The following is a 15,634-nucleotide window of genomic DNA, read 5'->3' as shown; positions in this document are numbered from 1 at the left end:
ATACCCAGGCATACCCTCAGACTGGATGCCGTACAATCACTTGCATATCTAGACTTCGCTTCAAATTCATACTATCTTGTTCATATCACATCATCGATTCATTGACATTTGCCTCTGAGCTCTACAGTCGTGCCTTTATCGAATTGATCATGGTCAAGCCCTGCTCATCAAACATCTCAGAACAGATCTCACTCATGACCATGATTTGCCTAGGCGTCTGAGGCATCGAAGTTGCGAATGAGGTCGTAGTAGAATCTAAGGATTTCCATGTGTGCGTCAAACCTGATCCTCTCATCGATGGTGTGGGCATTGATGGTGTACCCGTTGCGAATAGGTACAAAACGATAGACGTTGCGAGTAAGGCCTGTCATTTTTTTCTTTAGCTCATCGTTCACTTTGCTGGGATTTGTGCCAGTCACTGATGATAAACATACCCAGGTAGTGCCTCGTGTCAGTGTTTCCGGTCATCAGCTCGCCCACGGGCACAACTTTTCCACCGTCGAACTGGAAGCTGGACTGCAGCGTGCCCGAGAAGAGATCCCAGATAGGCCCTGTGGTAGGCGAGATGGGAGCGGGCAATGTCGCCTGCGTGCGGCTGAGAAAGAGCGTGCCGTTATAATCGACATCGTACAGGGGCTTCACGCCATCCTCAAGCTTCTTCATCAACCCGATATCGTGTGACTTGTGCAGCGCAGCGTACTTCTCGTATTCTTCGTCGCCCTCGAACGCCTTGATTTTGATGCCGTACTTTTCAGCGATGCCGCTAATGTACTTTACGACGTTGTGCTGGATTTCGGGGATGCTGTTCTGCGGCGCAACGCGGTAGTTCACGCCGACCTTGATCTTCTCGGGCATGGCGTTGATCTTTTGGCCGGCCTGGAAGTAGTCTACGCTCTGCGAGGTCTGGAGGCGGTAGTGCGTCGGTCGATCGATGGAAATGAGCTCCGCCGCGAGGGCATCGAGGTCACCTTCCTCCAAGAGCTGGGTGATTTTGGGTTGGGCGTCGGGCGAGTAGCGCGCCTGGCAGACCATGTGTTCGTACAGGGGGCTCGAGGTTGTGAGCTGAGGGGAGTAGGGGTTCGATTCGAGGGCGACGACCATTTCAGAGACGATGCCGATGCCCGTGTGGGGGAAGGGGACGGAGGAATGGCCGCCTGTGACGTGGAGGTTGATCCAGATGTCGACGTGGCCCTTTTCCATGACGGCGGGAAGGGCGTAGAGCGTGCCGTCGTCGAGCTGTTGCAAGCCCATGCCGCCTTCGTCTAGGACGAGGGCCATGCTGTCGTTGCCCCATGTCTGTTGGAGGTGCGTGGCGATGTGGCCCGCCCCGCGGGCGCCGGAGCACTCTTCGTCGAAGCCGGAGGCGAGGATGATTGTGCGGGTCGGAGTCCAGGCGTAGCTGCCGGCACCATCGTCACCGGGAAGGGATAGGAGCGTCTCGAGAGCGGAGAGGAGGGCTGTGAAGGAGTTCTTGTCGTCCGAGACGCCGCGGCCCCACATCCACTCGCCGTCGTAGTGGGCGGAGAAGGGCGGATAGGTCCAGGTCGCGGCGTCGGCTACAGGGACGACGTCTTGGTGGGCTGCGAGGAGGAGGGGTTTGAGGGATGGGTTTGTTCCCTTGAGGGTGTAGACTAGGCCGAAGGTGTTTACTTTTTCGAGGATTGAGCGGGCGTGGCTTTGGGTGTGTAAGTTTATGCGTGCTTCATTTCTGATATCTGAAGAGCGTCACAAGGAGAGGTTGGAGGAGCAGGGTGAGGAGGGAGTGGAGGATGAGGGATTGGTGGAAGGGCTGGGGGACGGAGTCTTACAAGACGGGATACGTCTTCTTCAACACATCATGAAGCTCGTAAAACACGTTCCAGCGCTCGTCTTTATCGAAATCGCCGAGGTCGTCGTAACAGATTGAGGGGACGCGGACGAGGGCCGCGTGCCGCTCGACTTGTTTCTGGACGGCGGCCTTGGAGGTGAAGAGGTCGCGGGCGGAGGGGAGGCCGTCGGAGGGGGTTACGGGGGGCGGGAGGTCGCATTTAAAGGATGAGGAGGCAGAGGCATCTTCGGTCTCGATGATGGGATACTGGGGTTCGGTGTAGAATGGGGAGGAGGAGGTTGCGAGGTTGGCAGAGAGGAGGGTTAGAATGAGGTGGGAACGCATTTTGGGCTTTAGTTTTGTCTCGAGGGGAAGCGAGGGGAGAGGTATGTGTGTTGGCAATAAGCGATATGATGGACCAATTCAGGTCATCGAATTGTTGCTGGTTGAGCAGCCTCAATGTTCCCCGGGTCGAGATAGTAGAGCTTTGGACTAGCAACACCGCCACACTTGACTCCTCCAAACGTCGAGAATTGAGAGAAGGAAAGGAAATCACAGCAAAAGGTTGGCCAGGGACGGGTGAACGTCAATATGTAGGTATGCAATCCCACCGAATCTATACTTGCCGTGCCGGGGCTCATTGCGTGATAGGCACAGCTAAGCTCCTGCTCTCGAGAGCTCTCCATCCTTCTCAGTCGATCCTCCATACTAACGTAGAGCTTTCCCCTGCCGAGATAGGAGCCTAGTGGGGTTTGTTGATAACGGCATTGGACTCCAGTCTTTGCCGAAGCCGGGTTTGGGAGACCCGGGGATGGGGTTGGTCGGTTGGGTGTGAACTGTTTGGCTGAGTGGGTGGATGGAGGTTTTTGGTCGGTGCCGATACGGAGATGTCGGAGGGGGCTCCAATGGGACGGAGAGGTTTTAGAGAGAAGGGGAGCATTTGGCGATGATGTGCTATCGTGCAATTCGTCTCGTCGGAGAGATGCCGCGGGCAACTTTTTTGGGATTGTGGGACCTTCCTAATCGGAGCGTGGAGGGTTAAGAGGGTGGAGCGATTGGTCGGTTGATGGATGGTGCAAGTCAGTTGCGTCGGGTATCGTCCGGTCGGCTATTTTGAAGAGTTGGGAGTTGTGTTTTGGGGATTGATGATGCTCGATTTGTTGGTGAGTGACACAAGGACGACGGGTATTAGACTCGTTAGATGTGATCTACTATTTTTCTAGAAGTTTTCTCCAACCGTAGGCTACAGAGGCTCTATGTTTGATTTCATATCGGTGCGAGAAGCTTACAACGGTACCGGCGCCCGGACGGCCGGTTTCGGCGCGGGGTTCCCGGCCGATGTGCGGGGTTCATCGGGATTCATGCCAAGCACCGTTACGGCTGCTACCGTTGCCCGTGGCTTGGTTCCGCAACTTGCCAATGAATGACAGAGAAGTCTATCTTTTCGGCGTCATTCCGCGACTGGGGCCATCTTAGAACAAGTTCATCGCACGAGTTACCAACCAAAGCCCTTTCAATCAATATCATGTCATCGACACACTTCTCAACATCCTAGACGCCTTTTCAAGGCTGACAGGTAACATCTTCGTAAGGCATTTCAGTGTGAAGCAAAGAGACTTTGTAGCAAAAGACAAGTTCGTGTTCTCTGGGGAATCCACCAGAAAACAATAAAAACAGTAAAGGGGGGCAAAATTAGTACGGCTTTTCCGCCGTATCGGAAGGCTTCGAAAGGCGCGCTTATGGAGGTGCCCTTTATAGAGGCGACATCTATAATTTGAGACCGTGGCTGTTCTGCCAAACTTCCCATCGATGAATTATGTTAACGATATTACCCAGGAACTGGCACTGGTGTTTGAACAGAACTCCAAATTGATGACCAGATGACGGCCCTGATGGCTCGCTATTCACCGTGTCAGTGTCGGAAAGAGCAGTCTCTCGTTAGGTACAGCGAAGATATCTTGTGAACCCTGACGCCATGGTTCAATCAACGCAGCGTCCCAAGTAAGCGGCGTAGTACGTCCGTTCAGGTCTTGGAATTCATATCCTGGCATACCAGCGGCCGTCGTTGGAAGTCAGAGAAGCTGGCGTACTCCGCCGAGTGGGTGGAGCTGGCTTTTTTCCTGGTGAACTCTGTCGCCGGACGGTAAGTCGGAGTCTAACACCTCATTCGCCGAACTCGTCGCTTGAATACTTTCAAAGGGATCGACACCGGGAGGCCTGTACATGTTTCGTTTGTTTGTAGGTCCATCGAACCAGAGTTCCTGGGCTGAAGCGCCATCGCTAGGCATTGGAAGTTTCTTTCGAGAAACCGAACCACTCACCTCGGTGGGTAGGCCTGATGATTATCGTCTACGCTCTGTAAGTTCTTCATACCGGTCGTTTGGTTGGGTCCCACCGCCGTCACGGCCTTTGCAGGATGTCGGTTCCTTGTCATTGCCGAGGCGGGTTCTGGCTGGTCCGGGTTGCCAAGACTCCCCAGCCAGTCCGAAGCTCCAGGCCGGTAGGGCTGCGACAGCTGATGACTCGACGGTTGCGGGCGAGCAGAAAGAAGAGATGAGAATCGACGTCAATCGCCGATGGTGGAGGTGCAGGCTATGTGATGGACGGGATCTGCGGAACAGAGTGACTGCAATTTCGAATTCGTTCCGCCCTCGTCCCGCCCTCGTCTGAATAACTTCCCAGCGTGGGCCTGCCTGTTGCCCGACTTCGACGCGGCTACGTCGGCCGTTGATGGTGTCCGATATGCCGGAGAGTCATGGGATGGCTACCCGTCCCGTCTTGATCAAAGTTTCAACGGCCGCCCCTCTCCGATAGTTTATGTTTCGTTTCGGACGGATGCCGCAGAGAAGGGGTGTATGGATAAGTTGGGGGTTTACCAAATTTCTCTCGAGCTTGGCACTAGAGTTTTTAAACTTCTCCCACCGGGCTTTGCCCACGCGGACTGCCCCGTACATACTATCCGCAGCAAAGTGCCCAGCCGGCCGGATGCAACAAAGCTCTCTCTGGGCGTTTACTAGCAGCGATCAGCAATGCGGGAACTTGTTTTTTGGCAAGGGCGAGCTCTTTCTATCAGTTTTGATTGTTCTCTTTTTAAAGTTTCGACTCCCCCGCGAAGTGACTTGCAGCTGTGGATTCCCGCGATGTTTACTTGCCTTACGCACCCCTGGCTCTTGGCCGATCGTCGTAAGCGGTGATCTTTTTGGTGGGGTTTTTTGAACGACTTGTGATGACTTCACATCAGACCACACTAAACCATTTCAAAAATGTCGCCAGTTCGGACGTTGATTGTGTTGTGCATCTGGTCTGAAAGAGGAAAGTTACACGTGGTGGTTTAGTAGATGGTGGGATGGAAGTTGAGACGTCGGTATAGCTGACTCAATAAACCTACAACAAAATTTAGCTGACAAATTACGCAAGAAGGATAGTATCAGACGAGGGGGGACACAACAGAATTGGAAAACGAGTTACCTTCGCATTCCCCGGATTCGGGTACTGTCGGCAGGCACCGACACGGACATATTGTTTCACGTCACGACGAAGACTGTCACGATTACGTCGCTGCTAGAGGGAGGGTATAATGGGTGAAGAATAAGTATTGAACATTGAAGTGTGAAACTTTGTACAAGAACATGCAAATCCCAGGATTTTGTTGGGGTCAAGCGCCTGGTGTGAAACTTTGGGAGATCCGTTTCCGAGTCATCTCGTCTTTCTCTCGTCCCTTCCATCTCGTCTCAAAAGGCTGACCGGGTATCAGATGCGAGTCCGACTGTCTACTCTAAAACTCTAAATTCCACTTTAGGAGCGCTTGCGAAGAGCCCGCTTGGCGTTGCGCTTGCAAGGGGCCTAAAGAATGGTAAGGTTAGCTGAATGTGAACCACTTGCAACTGTTTCAATCCGAACTCTACTCTGATGACAAAAGAGCCTCAAAGAGATGGGACGTTGGTGTAGGTAAGACTTACGGAAGAAGAGGGGGTAGCGGAGGGAGTGGCGGAGACGGGGTCGGCGGCCTGGTCGGAGCTGCCAGAGGCAGGGGTGGAGGGAGTAGCGGAGGCAACGGCCGAGGTCACGAGGGTGGTGGGAGCGGCAGAGGGGGTAGCAGAGCCAGAGCCAGAGCCAGTGCCAGAGCCGGAACCGGAGGTGAAGTCGACGCAGGACATGTAAGTCTGGCCGGCCTCAGCAGAGTCCCACCACCACTGGAGAACGCAGTTGCCGGCAGTGCCGCAGTTAGAGGGGAGGGAGTCGGGGAGGGTGACGCTGAAGGCGGTGTTGTTGGCAGCGACACCGGTCTTGGTGGAGGCGTAGTTGGTGAAGGAGATCAGGGGAGATCCGATGATGGAGTTGCTGGTAGTGTCGACGACGGAGACGTTGGCGACACCGGTGTGGGGAGCGCGGATCTCGACCTTGAAGTCGACGGTCTGGCCGGGGGTGTAGCTCTGGATGTTGGCAGAGTTGTCGGCGAACTTGTAACCCTTGCAGAGGGCGAGCTCGCACTTGGAGGAGTCGAGGCTGTTGCCGGCCTGCTGGGCGAGGCCCTGGATGTTGCCGTACGGGTCGGACTGCTCGGTGTTCCACATGGTGGTGCCGCAGGCCTCCTTGAAGGCATCACCGGCGGGGCGGGGAGTGGGCGAGGTGACCTTGCCGTGGGCCGAGACGGCGGCGACGAAAGAGAGGACGGTGAGGATGTTGGACTGCATTTTGACTGATTTCTACACGGTAGAGTTTGGGTCGGTTTTTTTTTTTGGTATAAAAAGAGGGTTTTGACGGTTGGGATTTGTCTTGCAATGTTCTGAAAAAAGCTTCAAAAGAATGGCTTGTGTCTAGCACAGCTGTAAAGAGAGTGTTGAAAGAATGAACGTGAATGAAAATTCGGACAAGTTTGGAATGGGACGAGGAGATCAGATCAGAGGAACGAGCAAGAAGAGTTTGAAGGCCATGGAGGATGGTCTTATACAGTTCGACTGGCAAACCCGTCTCTACGACTTGCCGTCAAAGTTGTGGGTGTCATGGGCGACCCAGTCCGGACCCAGCCACGGACCCGGAGCAATCTATGCAAGACGGCTTGTTGCGATCGAAGCTTTCAGGGGAACTGATAGTACCTTGCATGGTCATGGACTCATACGCAAAAGACGAGAAAAAGCTCAGGCCAGCCGTGGGCAGTCAGCCTGCCATGGACAAGACGAGACGTGTTGCGTATACTCTAGAGTACGGATAGACATCAGCGAGTAACCCTCCAACCCTCCAACAGCCTTCCAAGACTGGTTACGGCCACCAAGACGGCCACCAAGACGGCCACCAAGAGCCTAGAGATGTGATCCATCCGTGGTCCTGGAACATGCCAGCCAACGACTCCCAGTCAGCTCCATGTGGAGGGAATGGCAGCGATTGGGCGGATGACGGGCAGGGCTCCCACAACGGGCAGTAGTCGCCCAGTTGTTTAATTTGAGTGAGGCTAGGTGGACACTCTTTCGACCGAGTCTTGCCCGTCTTTGGCTGACGTTCCAGCGCAGACGCCGTGACGGCCACGACAAGTGACGAGGGTTCGAGTTGGACGACTCGACCGTGAGATGGGGAGGGGGGAGCGCGCGCCGCACGAAGCCGTCTGGCATGATCCTTGCCTCACCCTTCTCGCTCCTGAACCGGGATGGCTGAAACGGCGCCATCACGCATCTTTCAGGCGGCTCCGCCATATGACCCCCACCACTTTGCTTTACTCGATTCGATGGAATCTGGACGGTTGACCTCGTTCACGTTGTCGTAGTCAGGCAAAAGCTATGTGAGCGAGGGAGAAGTCACGGTCCCTTTCCTCGTCCCATCTTCGGTTCCTCGGCCTCTCGCATCTTCGATGACCTCAACGGGAGATCATATGAGGATCATTACGACCTGGAACGTCCCTGGAAGCGAGAAATAAAAGGTCGATGCGCTTGTCGGGAAGCTGCCTGTCTTTAAAGGGCCATGACAGATCGTGTTTGTCGCTCTCCACGTTTTCTTCGTCTCCTTCTTGGGAAAAATTTTGAGTTGCTGTGCGGGTAGCTGGCCTGTTTCGAGAAGCTCCCTCCGTGAAGACAATCTCGACTGCTGCCAATCTATTGATGTGAACTGGAGCTGGTCGAGCCTGACCCTTTCAAGTTCACATGCAAGCAAGGGCGATTAGTCGAAACTTGACCGTATCAGTAATCGTCGCCCGGAATTAGCTACCGACTGGTGAACGGTGACAGCAATGCACTGCCGTTCAATCTGGATGCATCTCACATAGAATGAGATCCTTCTCTAGTGCAACTTCAGCTGTCCAGCCCGATCGCGCTGATGGCATCACTCGGTGTGCAGCCGTGTCTCATAGCCTTAACGCTCAGCGCATCTGTTCATCAACTTCAGACCATGAACTTTTGCCCATGTGGACTCCGTCGCACCCGACTTGGCTCCCAGGTCGTGGGCCACTCAACGGCACGCGTCATTCAAAAACGCCAACGCATTCCCAATTCTCTAAAGCGGTTCTGTTCTCTCTTCTGGTCTGCTATTCGTACCCGGCTTGGCTGATTGTCGGTGTGCAGACTGGCTGCCTGCGGCCAGGCCAGGCCAGGTATTGCCAGGCAGGGCGCTCATCGGTCCTGGTTTCTTCTTCTCGCCTTCTTCGTCCGATCATCAACTGAACACATTGAAACTCACCCCCGTGCCCACATCGTGGATCCGAAGCAGGGTCAAGGGCGCTAAACCTTGTCCCATCAGCGGGTACCTGGGCCAGACCAGGCACAGGCACAGGCTCCAGGGCCCCCCTCGGCCCCTCCTCCTAGCCAGACTCCTCCTGAACAGAACTGAGCCCGTTGGATTGGGCCGTTTGAATTTTACCTACAGGTGAGGAGGAGAGGAAGCAGGGAAGGGGAAAAGGGGACGGGCGCGGATATACAAGCGAAGAACATGGCTGCAGCTGTTTATGCGACGGAGAATGTGGGAGATGAAATGCACTTTTTAAATTTATGGGATCATTGGGATGAAAGATGGAGAAACAGGAGCTGAGGCCCCTCCACATTCCCGCTGTGCCTCTCGAGATGGGCCAAAACGTCCATCTGCTTGATTCGGTTACTGACCGATTCTATCGGCCGAGAGGTGATGACATAATCATACTCCGTACACACAGAAGCTCTCCTGAATTCCAATCTCTCTTCATTTTTGGTGTCTGGCGGTCGGACAGTGGATCCTTTGACTTTCGGGATGCAGCAGGATGTCGTCAGTAGCCGCCGTTCGGCATGAAGCCGGGCGGTTGGCCAGATGATGGCTCCTAGATTGACAAGAGCTATCCATTTGGGGTCCCAAATGAGATGCGTAGAAGGGCCCACGAGACTCACGTGAGAAGCCGCCTACATCACCTTCATAAGTTCAACCAGACGAGATAGGCCACCTGCCTAATACGAACCACAGAGGACTCAAGGGGTTTTCTTCTAATATCAAAGAGAAGGGTGCTCAATACTATATCAGATTGACGAGTCTTTCTTATTTCTGTATGAAATCAAAGGAAGAGACTCGGACATGCACACAGTGGAAGTCTGTGACTCAAACGCCAGCCGTCAAAAAAGAGACCTCCTGAGTGGCGTGAGATAAGACGTAGACAATCCGAAGGAGAAGTCGTCCTTCATAATCGGCAAGTCAACTCCTGACGCTTATCTACAACTTACAACACTACATGGCATTTCTGTGTTATGAGTGTTTCGCTGGTCGCACTCCAGCACTCAACTCGGTGATGGTTCGCACCGTCATAAATTAGATGGCTGTTCTTTGGCTGCCGTTGTTCTGCGCAGAGCATCCAAAGAACTGTCTTCATAAATCTTGATTGCCATGCTCACCATCCCTGCAAATTTTAGGCCGTCTTAAGTTGAGTATGCTTGAATCGGTAGTGCACTTCTTCCCCGGCCGCAATCCGCAGCTATGGAGTTCCACTTCCAGATGCCGCGTCATCCGTCTTTCGCGCCCGGCGCTCAATCTGACACGGCCCTTGCAGCTGCGACGCCGCCACTGGACAAGTCTCGCTGTTCCGGCCGGAAGCCCATTTTCCTCGCCGTCACTGCGGCCTCCCTCATCGGCTCGATTGTCAGTGCCTCGTCTTGGTCTCGGACGTGTTTATTGTGATAGCCGGGCGGGTACCGGCTGTGTGACCGTTTTCGACTCGACGCGGCGGTCAATGACTGGTCCTCAAATATGAAGCGATGTTGAACCTAAGGTGACAAACAAAGTATCCAACATCATTCACTTAACAATTCCGAGAGTAAAGCTCATACTTCGCAAATGACAACCATCCAAAAGCTGATCAATTTCAACTCATTCGGTAGCTTGAGCCACAACTATCCGGCCTCTCGTGTGTAACCAGAGCAGGCTGGGGCCACATCATTCATCAACCTCTCGTAACCGGCGTTTCCGCCTCTTCCTCTGCCTGGAATAGCTCACTCAGCTCCTCTGAAACTTTGATGACCTCAATAAGTGGCGGCAGGTAGCAGGGCTTCCGCGGCGCGCCTCCCAAAATTTGACCACAGCCTTCATACCCACGAGCCCTAGGCCAGTGACAACCGAGTTCCCTCTCGCAATGACTGCCTGCAGCTGCTCCGCCTCACGGAGCTCACCTCGATCAGAGAGCTCCCTGACGCGCACGCACGCATACCTTGCGAAGTTGGCGAGGCCCGCGATCGTTCCGTTCGCCCCGAGGACTTGACACTGGCGGATGGAGTTGGTGTTGCCGCTGGCCACAAAGAAAATCTCAGGTAGCGGAGCATACGCCTCCTTCGCGAGATTTTTCATGTTGTCGTACTTGAAGTTGACGCCCATGACGTTGGGGTGCCTCGCGATACGGAGGATGTCGTCTAAGGTGAGTTGCATTCCCGATACCGCTGCGGGGAAGTTGTCGATGACCAGCGGGATGGGCGATCTGTCCGCGACGTCGTAGAAGTGCTGTATGATCATTTCATTGTTGACGACATATGCGTAGTAGCTTAGAACTGTTATGAATGCGTGAGACGCGCCGCTCTCGGCTGCGTCTCGACATAGTTGAAGTGTTCCACGCGTCGACTAAGCACCGCACGCGGCGATCAACGGAGAGCGGGTGTTCTTGAATCTGTCGCAATACTCTCTGTAGATAGTATCGGCTGCGCACCTGATCATGGTGCGGCGTTCTTCCCTCGTCAGGTGCACTGCTCCGCCGATGGAACTGTGAATTACGATGCCTGCTACCCCTGCTTTGATCAGTCTGGTGACATGATGCTCGAGAGTGACTGTGTCGATGTCCTCGGAATGACTAAAGAAGGCGAGAGTGGGAGCGTATACTCCATTGGGGAGACGAAGATGCTTTGCCTTGGGTGCCCCTTGCGAGGCTTCCGCCTGCGAACTATGAGCCACGCTATCATCCGACATCATCCTTAATAACTCACTGTTAATAGGTGTGTGACATAGGGAAGAAGCTCACAGAGGCTAACTACTATTAGGGTCTAAAAGATGAATTATTAAAATCTACCCTTTTTTCGAAGTATATTATTAATACTCTATATATACCTAAGCTACTCCTTTATTACTTAGTCCCCCTTTTTATACTCTTTAAACTATTTTTTAACTAATAGGGTCTAATTAATAAAGCTTAATAAAATACTCCCTCCCCTAAGTTTTATTTTAAAAACTATTTATAGTTTATATACGTTATATTAATCCTTTATTTATAAAATTTTTTAATATATAATATAAGGATAAGTAGAAGTAGCGCTTATTAATTTAAATATAAACTTTTTATTTTAAATAATAAGTTTAGTTAGCCTTATAATTTTATATTTAGGTTATTCTTATTTATAATCCGTTTTTTATAATTATTAATACTTAGGTAGTCGTTATTTTACTTTTATTTATTAATATTAACCTCTTTCTAAGTTATTACGATTTTTAATTTCTTTTTTTTTTTTATAATTATTTTAATTATATATAGTCTCTCGCTTTTATTAACGTCTATATTACTTCTTTATTATATAAATTTTATAATTAATAAATATTTTTTAAATTTCTTAATTTCTTATACTCCCCGTATTTAAGTTAGTTTTTTTTAAAATTATATCGTATTTATTATTAATTCTATTTTAATCTAAGTATAGCTCTTTTTAATAGCGTTATTACGATTAGTAATAAACCGGTTATTAATACTATAAGTACGCTTAGTAATAGTAGTAGTAGCCGTTTATTTAAAAAACCTAATATCCTTTTTACTTACCCTAACTTTATACGTATATTATTATTTATATACTATTTATATTAACTATTATAAATTCTTATTAAAAAAAAAAGAAAATAAATACTAAAAAGATTATAGTTAGTTAAGTATACCTATTCCCCTACCCTACTTACGTTATATATAAGGTACTTAATTTAAAAATCGAGTATTATAATTAACTAAGTTAGTAATTTATAGTCCTTAGTTTACTCTTTTATTTAATACTTTTTTAAAATCTAGTACGTATTATATAAAATATACTGCGCAAAACTATTTTTATAAAAATATAATAAGTACTTAGTATTATTACTACTCTATTACTTTTTTTATATATTAATCAATAATATTTTAGGTCCCTAAGTTTATAGAATTTATAATACGAACCCTCTAGAGTACCGCTCTTATTTTAAATAATAATATTTACGATTTAGAGGTTTATTACTCCGTTATTACCCTATTATTATTACTACTTAGGTTATTAATATTATTTTATAACTTTAGTAAACTTATAAAATCGCTATTAATAATGCGTAAAGGGCGCTTAAGTGCGCTAATAAAGAGGCCCGTTTTACCCCCGTTATTAATAATAATAATAAAATAGTTATAAGCTCTTTTTATACTACGTTTTTATTTTATAATAACGTAATAATTATATTATTATATACTATTTATAACAAAGTACGCTATTTAAATAATATTTTAAAAAGGGTATAGCCGCCCTACTTATACTCTATATTTATAACTAATTATTTATAGATTTATTAATAATAAAGTAACTACTTTTTTTTTAATAATCCTAAGGATAAAAATAAGGGTAATCCCTCTATATATAAAAATAGCCCTCCTGCGGGTTATAAAAAATAAAAAAGCTATTTATAATTAGCGTATTTATATTACTTAATTATAACTATATAGCCCCCTTTTTTATTATTAATAACTAGTTCGCTACGTTATTAAGCTTATTAAGAACTAAGGCGCACTACTTAATTAAAACTCGTTTTTTATATATACTAATTAACGCTACGTTTTTAATATACTTAGCTAGCTCTTATGTATTTTTATTATTATTATATTTTTTTTACTAGATTAGGTATTATTACTTTTTTTTTAGCCCTTTATATTATATAATATCCTTTATTTTATATAGTAGCTCCCTATTTATATTTTTAATAAATAAGGGCTTCTAAAAGGCTTCCTTATAGTATTAATATGGCTTAAGTAAGAATATATAAAATATATTATATATTTTATATTACGTTAGTACGTCTAGTTAATAAGCTACCCCCGCCGTTCTAATTATTAATTTAACTTTAAATAAGCCTAAATACTTATTAACTAACTTCTAATTAGGGCACTACTTCTTAATATTCTTTTTTAATAATAATACCTAGTCGCCCACTTTATATAATATATTTATCTTAATTTTATTAGCTTATTATTTATATATTTTGCGTATTTTTTATATAAGAGGTTATAGAGCTTTTTAGTTAGCTTATAATTAGGCCGTACGCTCCTTAATTAAAATATTTTATATATTATCTTAAGTCCTTATTAAGATTAATATAGGGTAAATAAGTAAAAACCTAAATAGGGCCTTAATAAGCACTTTATAAATTACTAAGTACTAAGTATTATTATATATAAACTTAGCTAGGTAAAGACGCTATATTTAATTTAATTAATCCTAAATATAAAAGTAATAAAAGTATTATTTTAAATATTAATTCTATTATTTTATTTAATTATCTATTTATAAATAAAACGTAGTACTAAAATACCTCTTTATTATTAAAAGATAGTAAAAATAAATTTAAAACTTATTTATAAATAACGAGCCCTTATTAGAAACGATCTTTTTAAGTATTTTAAACTTTATAAAAATCTTTATAAATAGGAGGTTTATAAATTCCTAAGCTATAAGGGTCGTTTTTATAATAATATAAATATTATATTTTATAAATTAGTTTATTATTATAAGTACTATATCGTAGGGGTACTTTTTAATTAGCGTAATTAATATAAATAAGCTTATAATAAAGTCTAGTAATATCTCTTATTATAACCTAATTAAAATAAGTAAGGGGCATAATAAGCTATATAGCTTATAATAACGAGGCTTTATCTACTAATATACTATATAAGTATTAATATAACTTTTTATATCCTTACTTATTTTATTTTAATAATAATAGCGTTTTAATAGTACTATTATCTGCTTTATGTTATAATATTTTATTATAAGTATATTATAATATATTTTAATAACCTCTCTTTTTAGCCCTTTATATAGTAGTATATAAGCGCAGTTATTATAATATAATAGCCCTTTTAAATTATATACTTAGCTCTATTACTACTTCTTCTTAATTAAATAAGGTTATTAGTTCTTTTTAATTTACTACTTATTTTTTATAAAAACGTCCTCTTATTAAGTAGCTCGTAGTTAATTTATTATTAATAACCCCTCTTTATTAAATACTATTTTAAGTATTTTTATTATATTAAAGTCTTATAAAATAAATAGTTTATAATTTATAATTTTAATAATAGGCTTAAGTAGCTCCTTAAGTATTATATTATAATTTTAATATTCTAAGCTCGTAGCCCTATTATATTTCTTAAAATACTCCTTAGAGCTCCCTCGAGCTAGAGCTCTTAACCTCTTTTACTTATTTTTTTATATTATTACTAATTCTATTTTTAAAATACTTACTATTTTTTTTACTTAGGGGCCGCTCTTATAGCTCGTTTTTATATATTTTATTATTATAACTCTTAGAGGCTTTTATATATTTTTAGCGTTATATAAGTTTTTTTTTATTTTTAATAATAGCTCTTTTATTCTATTATTATTATTATTTTTATTATAATTAGGTTTTTATAATAATTTATTTACTAAGTTCTTAATACTTAACTTAAACTTAATTTTAATATTAAATATTATAAGTTTATTTAATTAATATAGCTATTTTTTATTTAGCCTTTTCTTAGTATTTAAGAACTATAAATTAAAATAGTTTATAAATATTATAACTTAATCTTAGCTATAAATAAGGTAGTATTACTAGTTTCTTAGTATGTTTATAATAGCTAATAACTCTATATTTTTTATACTATAATAGCTCTTTATATTTATTAATTTCCTTAATTTATAAATAATTAAGTACTAATTACTTTTAAATAATTACGTAATTACTAAGCTAATAGCTCGAGCTAAAGTATCTATTTATAACTATATAAATCCCCCCGACGGAGCAATCCGCCGGGGCCGTACCGTGTATTACGTATTGGGGAAAACTGGGTATATTGCGCTCCATACCTAACTACTAATCAAAACTCCCAACCTTCCGCCGCGTGAAGTCCTCCCAAGTTCCAGCCGCCTACAGGGCGAGCTTCACCCACTCCAACGCGCACAGGACCTCCTGGTGCCAGCCCGCGTGGGCAGCCAGGTCCAGCATAATCTGTTCTTTTATATGGGTATTATCGTTACCCGGGGGGTCCCGTAGGAGCCGTCTGAGGCGCCGGCTTATCGCCCTGACCCTGTACACCTCCGGCCCGTCCATCGTGGCCATTATGGCCAGGCCGGCGTCGATGTGCCG

The 15,634-nt window shown here is 45.5% G+C and overlaps 6 protein-coding genes across 6 annotated transcripts; 1 reads left to right on the top strand and 5 right to left on the bottom strand.

The window, feature by feature from the left end:
* Positions 1–209: 209 nt before the first annotated feature.
* Positions 210–2,152, bottom strand: CTAM01_11812 (peptidase family M20/M25/M40; the record flags this gene model as incomplete). Its single annotated transcript, XM_060527821.1, has 3 exons — positions 210–364; positions 435–1,675; positions 1,809–2,152. The coding sequence occupies 3 exons, from the start codon at positions 2,150–2,152 to the stop codon at positions 210–212; spliced, it is 1,740 nt and encodes a 579-aa protein (XP_060377491.1).
* Positions 2,153–5,602: 3,450 nt separating this feature from the next.
* On the bottom strand, positions 5,603–6,501 carry CTAM01_11811 (uncharacterized protein; the record flags this gene model as incomplete). Its single annotated transcript, XM_060527820.1, has 2 exons — positions 5,603–5,650; positions 5,767–6,501. 2 exons carry the CDS (start codon positions 6,499–6,501, stop codon positions 5,603–5,605), a joined length of 783 nt encoding a protein of 260 aa, XP_060377490.1.
* Positions 6,502–7,107: 606 nt separating this feature from the next.
* CTAM01_11810 (uncharacterized protein) lies at positions 7,108–7,494 on the bottom strand (the record flags this gene model as incomplete). The annotated part of the gene is made up of 1 exon (XM_060527819.1): positions 7,108–7,494. One exon carries the CDS (start codon positions 7,492–7,494, stop codon positions 7,108–7,110), a length of 387 nt encoding a protein of 128 aa, XP_060377489.1.
* A 797-nt stretch (positions 7,495–8,291) lies between these two features.
* On the top strand, positions 8,292–8,660 carry CTAM01_11809 (uncharacterized protein; the record flags this gene model as incomplete). The annotated part of the gene is made up of 1 exon (XM_060527818.1): positions 8,292–8,660. A coding segment is annotated over one exon (369 nt), but the record flags the coding sequence as incomplete, so codon positions are not given.
* A 1,580-nt stretch (positions 8,661–10,240) lies between these two features.
* CTAM01_11808 (dihydrodipicolinate synthase) lies at positions 10,241–11,197 on the bottom strand (the record flags this gene model as incomplete). The annotated part of the gene is made up of 2 exons (XM_060527817.1): positions 10,241–10,785; positions 10,864–11,197. The coding sequence occupies 2 exons, from the start codon at positions 11,195–11,197 to the stop codon at positions 10,241–10,243; spliced, it is 879 nt and encodes a 292-aa protein (XP_060377487.1).
* A 4,218-nt stretch (positions 11,198–15,415) lies between these two features.
* On the bottom strand, positions 15,416–15,607 carry CTAM01_11807 (uncharacterized protein; the record flags this gene model as incomplete). The annotated part of the gene is made up of 1 exon (XM_060527816.1): positions 15,416–15,607. One exon carries the CDS (start codon positions 15,605–15,607, stop codon positions 15,416–15,418), a length of 192 nt encoding a protein of 63 aa, XP_060377486.1.
* Between the last annotated feature and the right edge of the window lie 27 nt (positions 15,608–15,634).

This window comes from Colletotrichum tamarilloi, assembly GCF_030869305.1.
Source record: "Colletotrichum tamarilloi strain Tom-12 chromosome Unknown Scaffold_68.1, whole genome shotgun sequence".
NCBI classification, from domain to species: Eukaryota; Fungi; Ascomycota; class Sordariomycetes; order Glomerellales; family Glomerellaceae; genus Colletotrichum; species Colletotrichum tamarilloi.
Note: the sequence above shows the minus strand (reverse complement) of the source record. Positions and strands in the feature narration are given on the sequence as shown.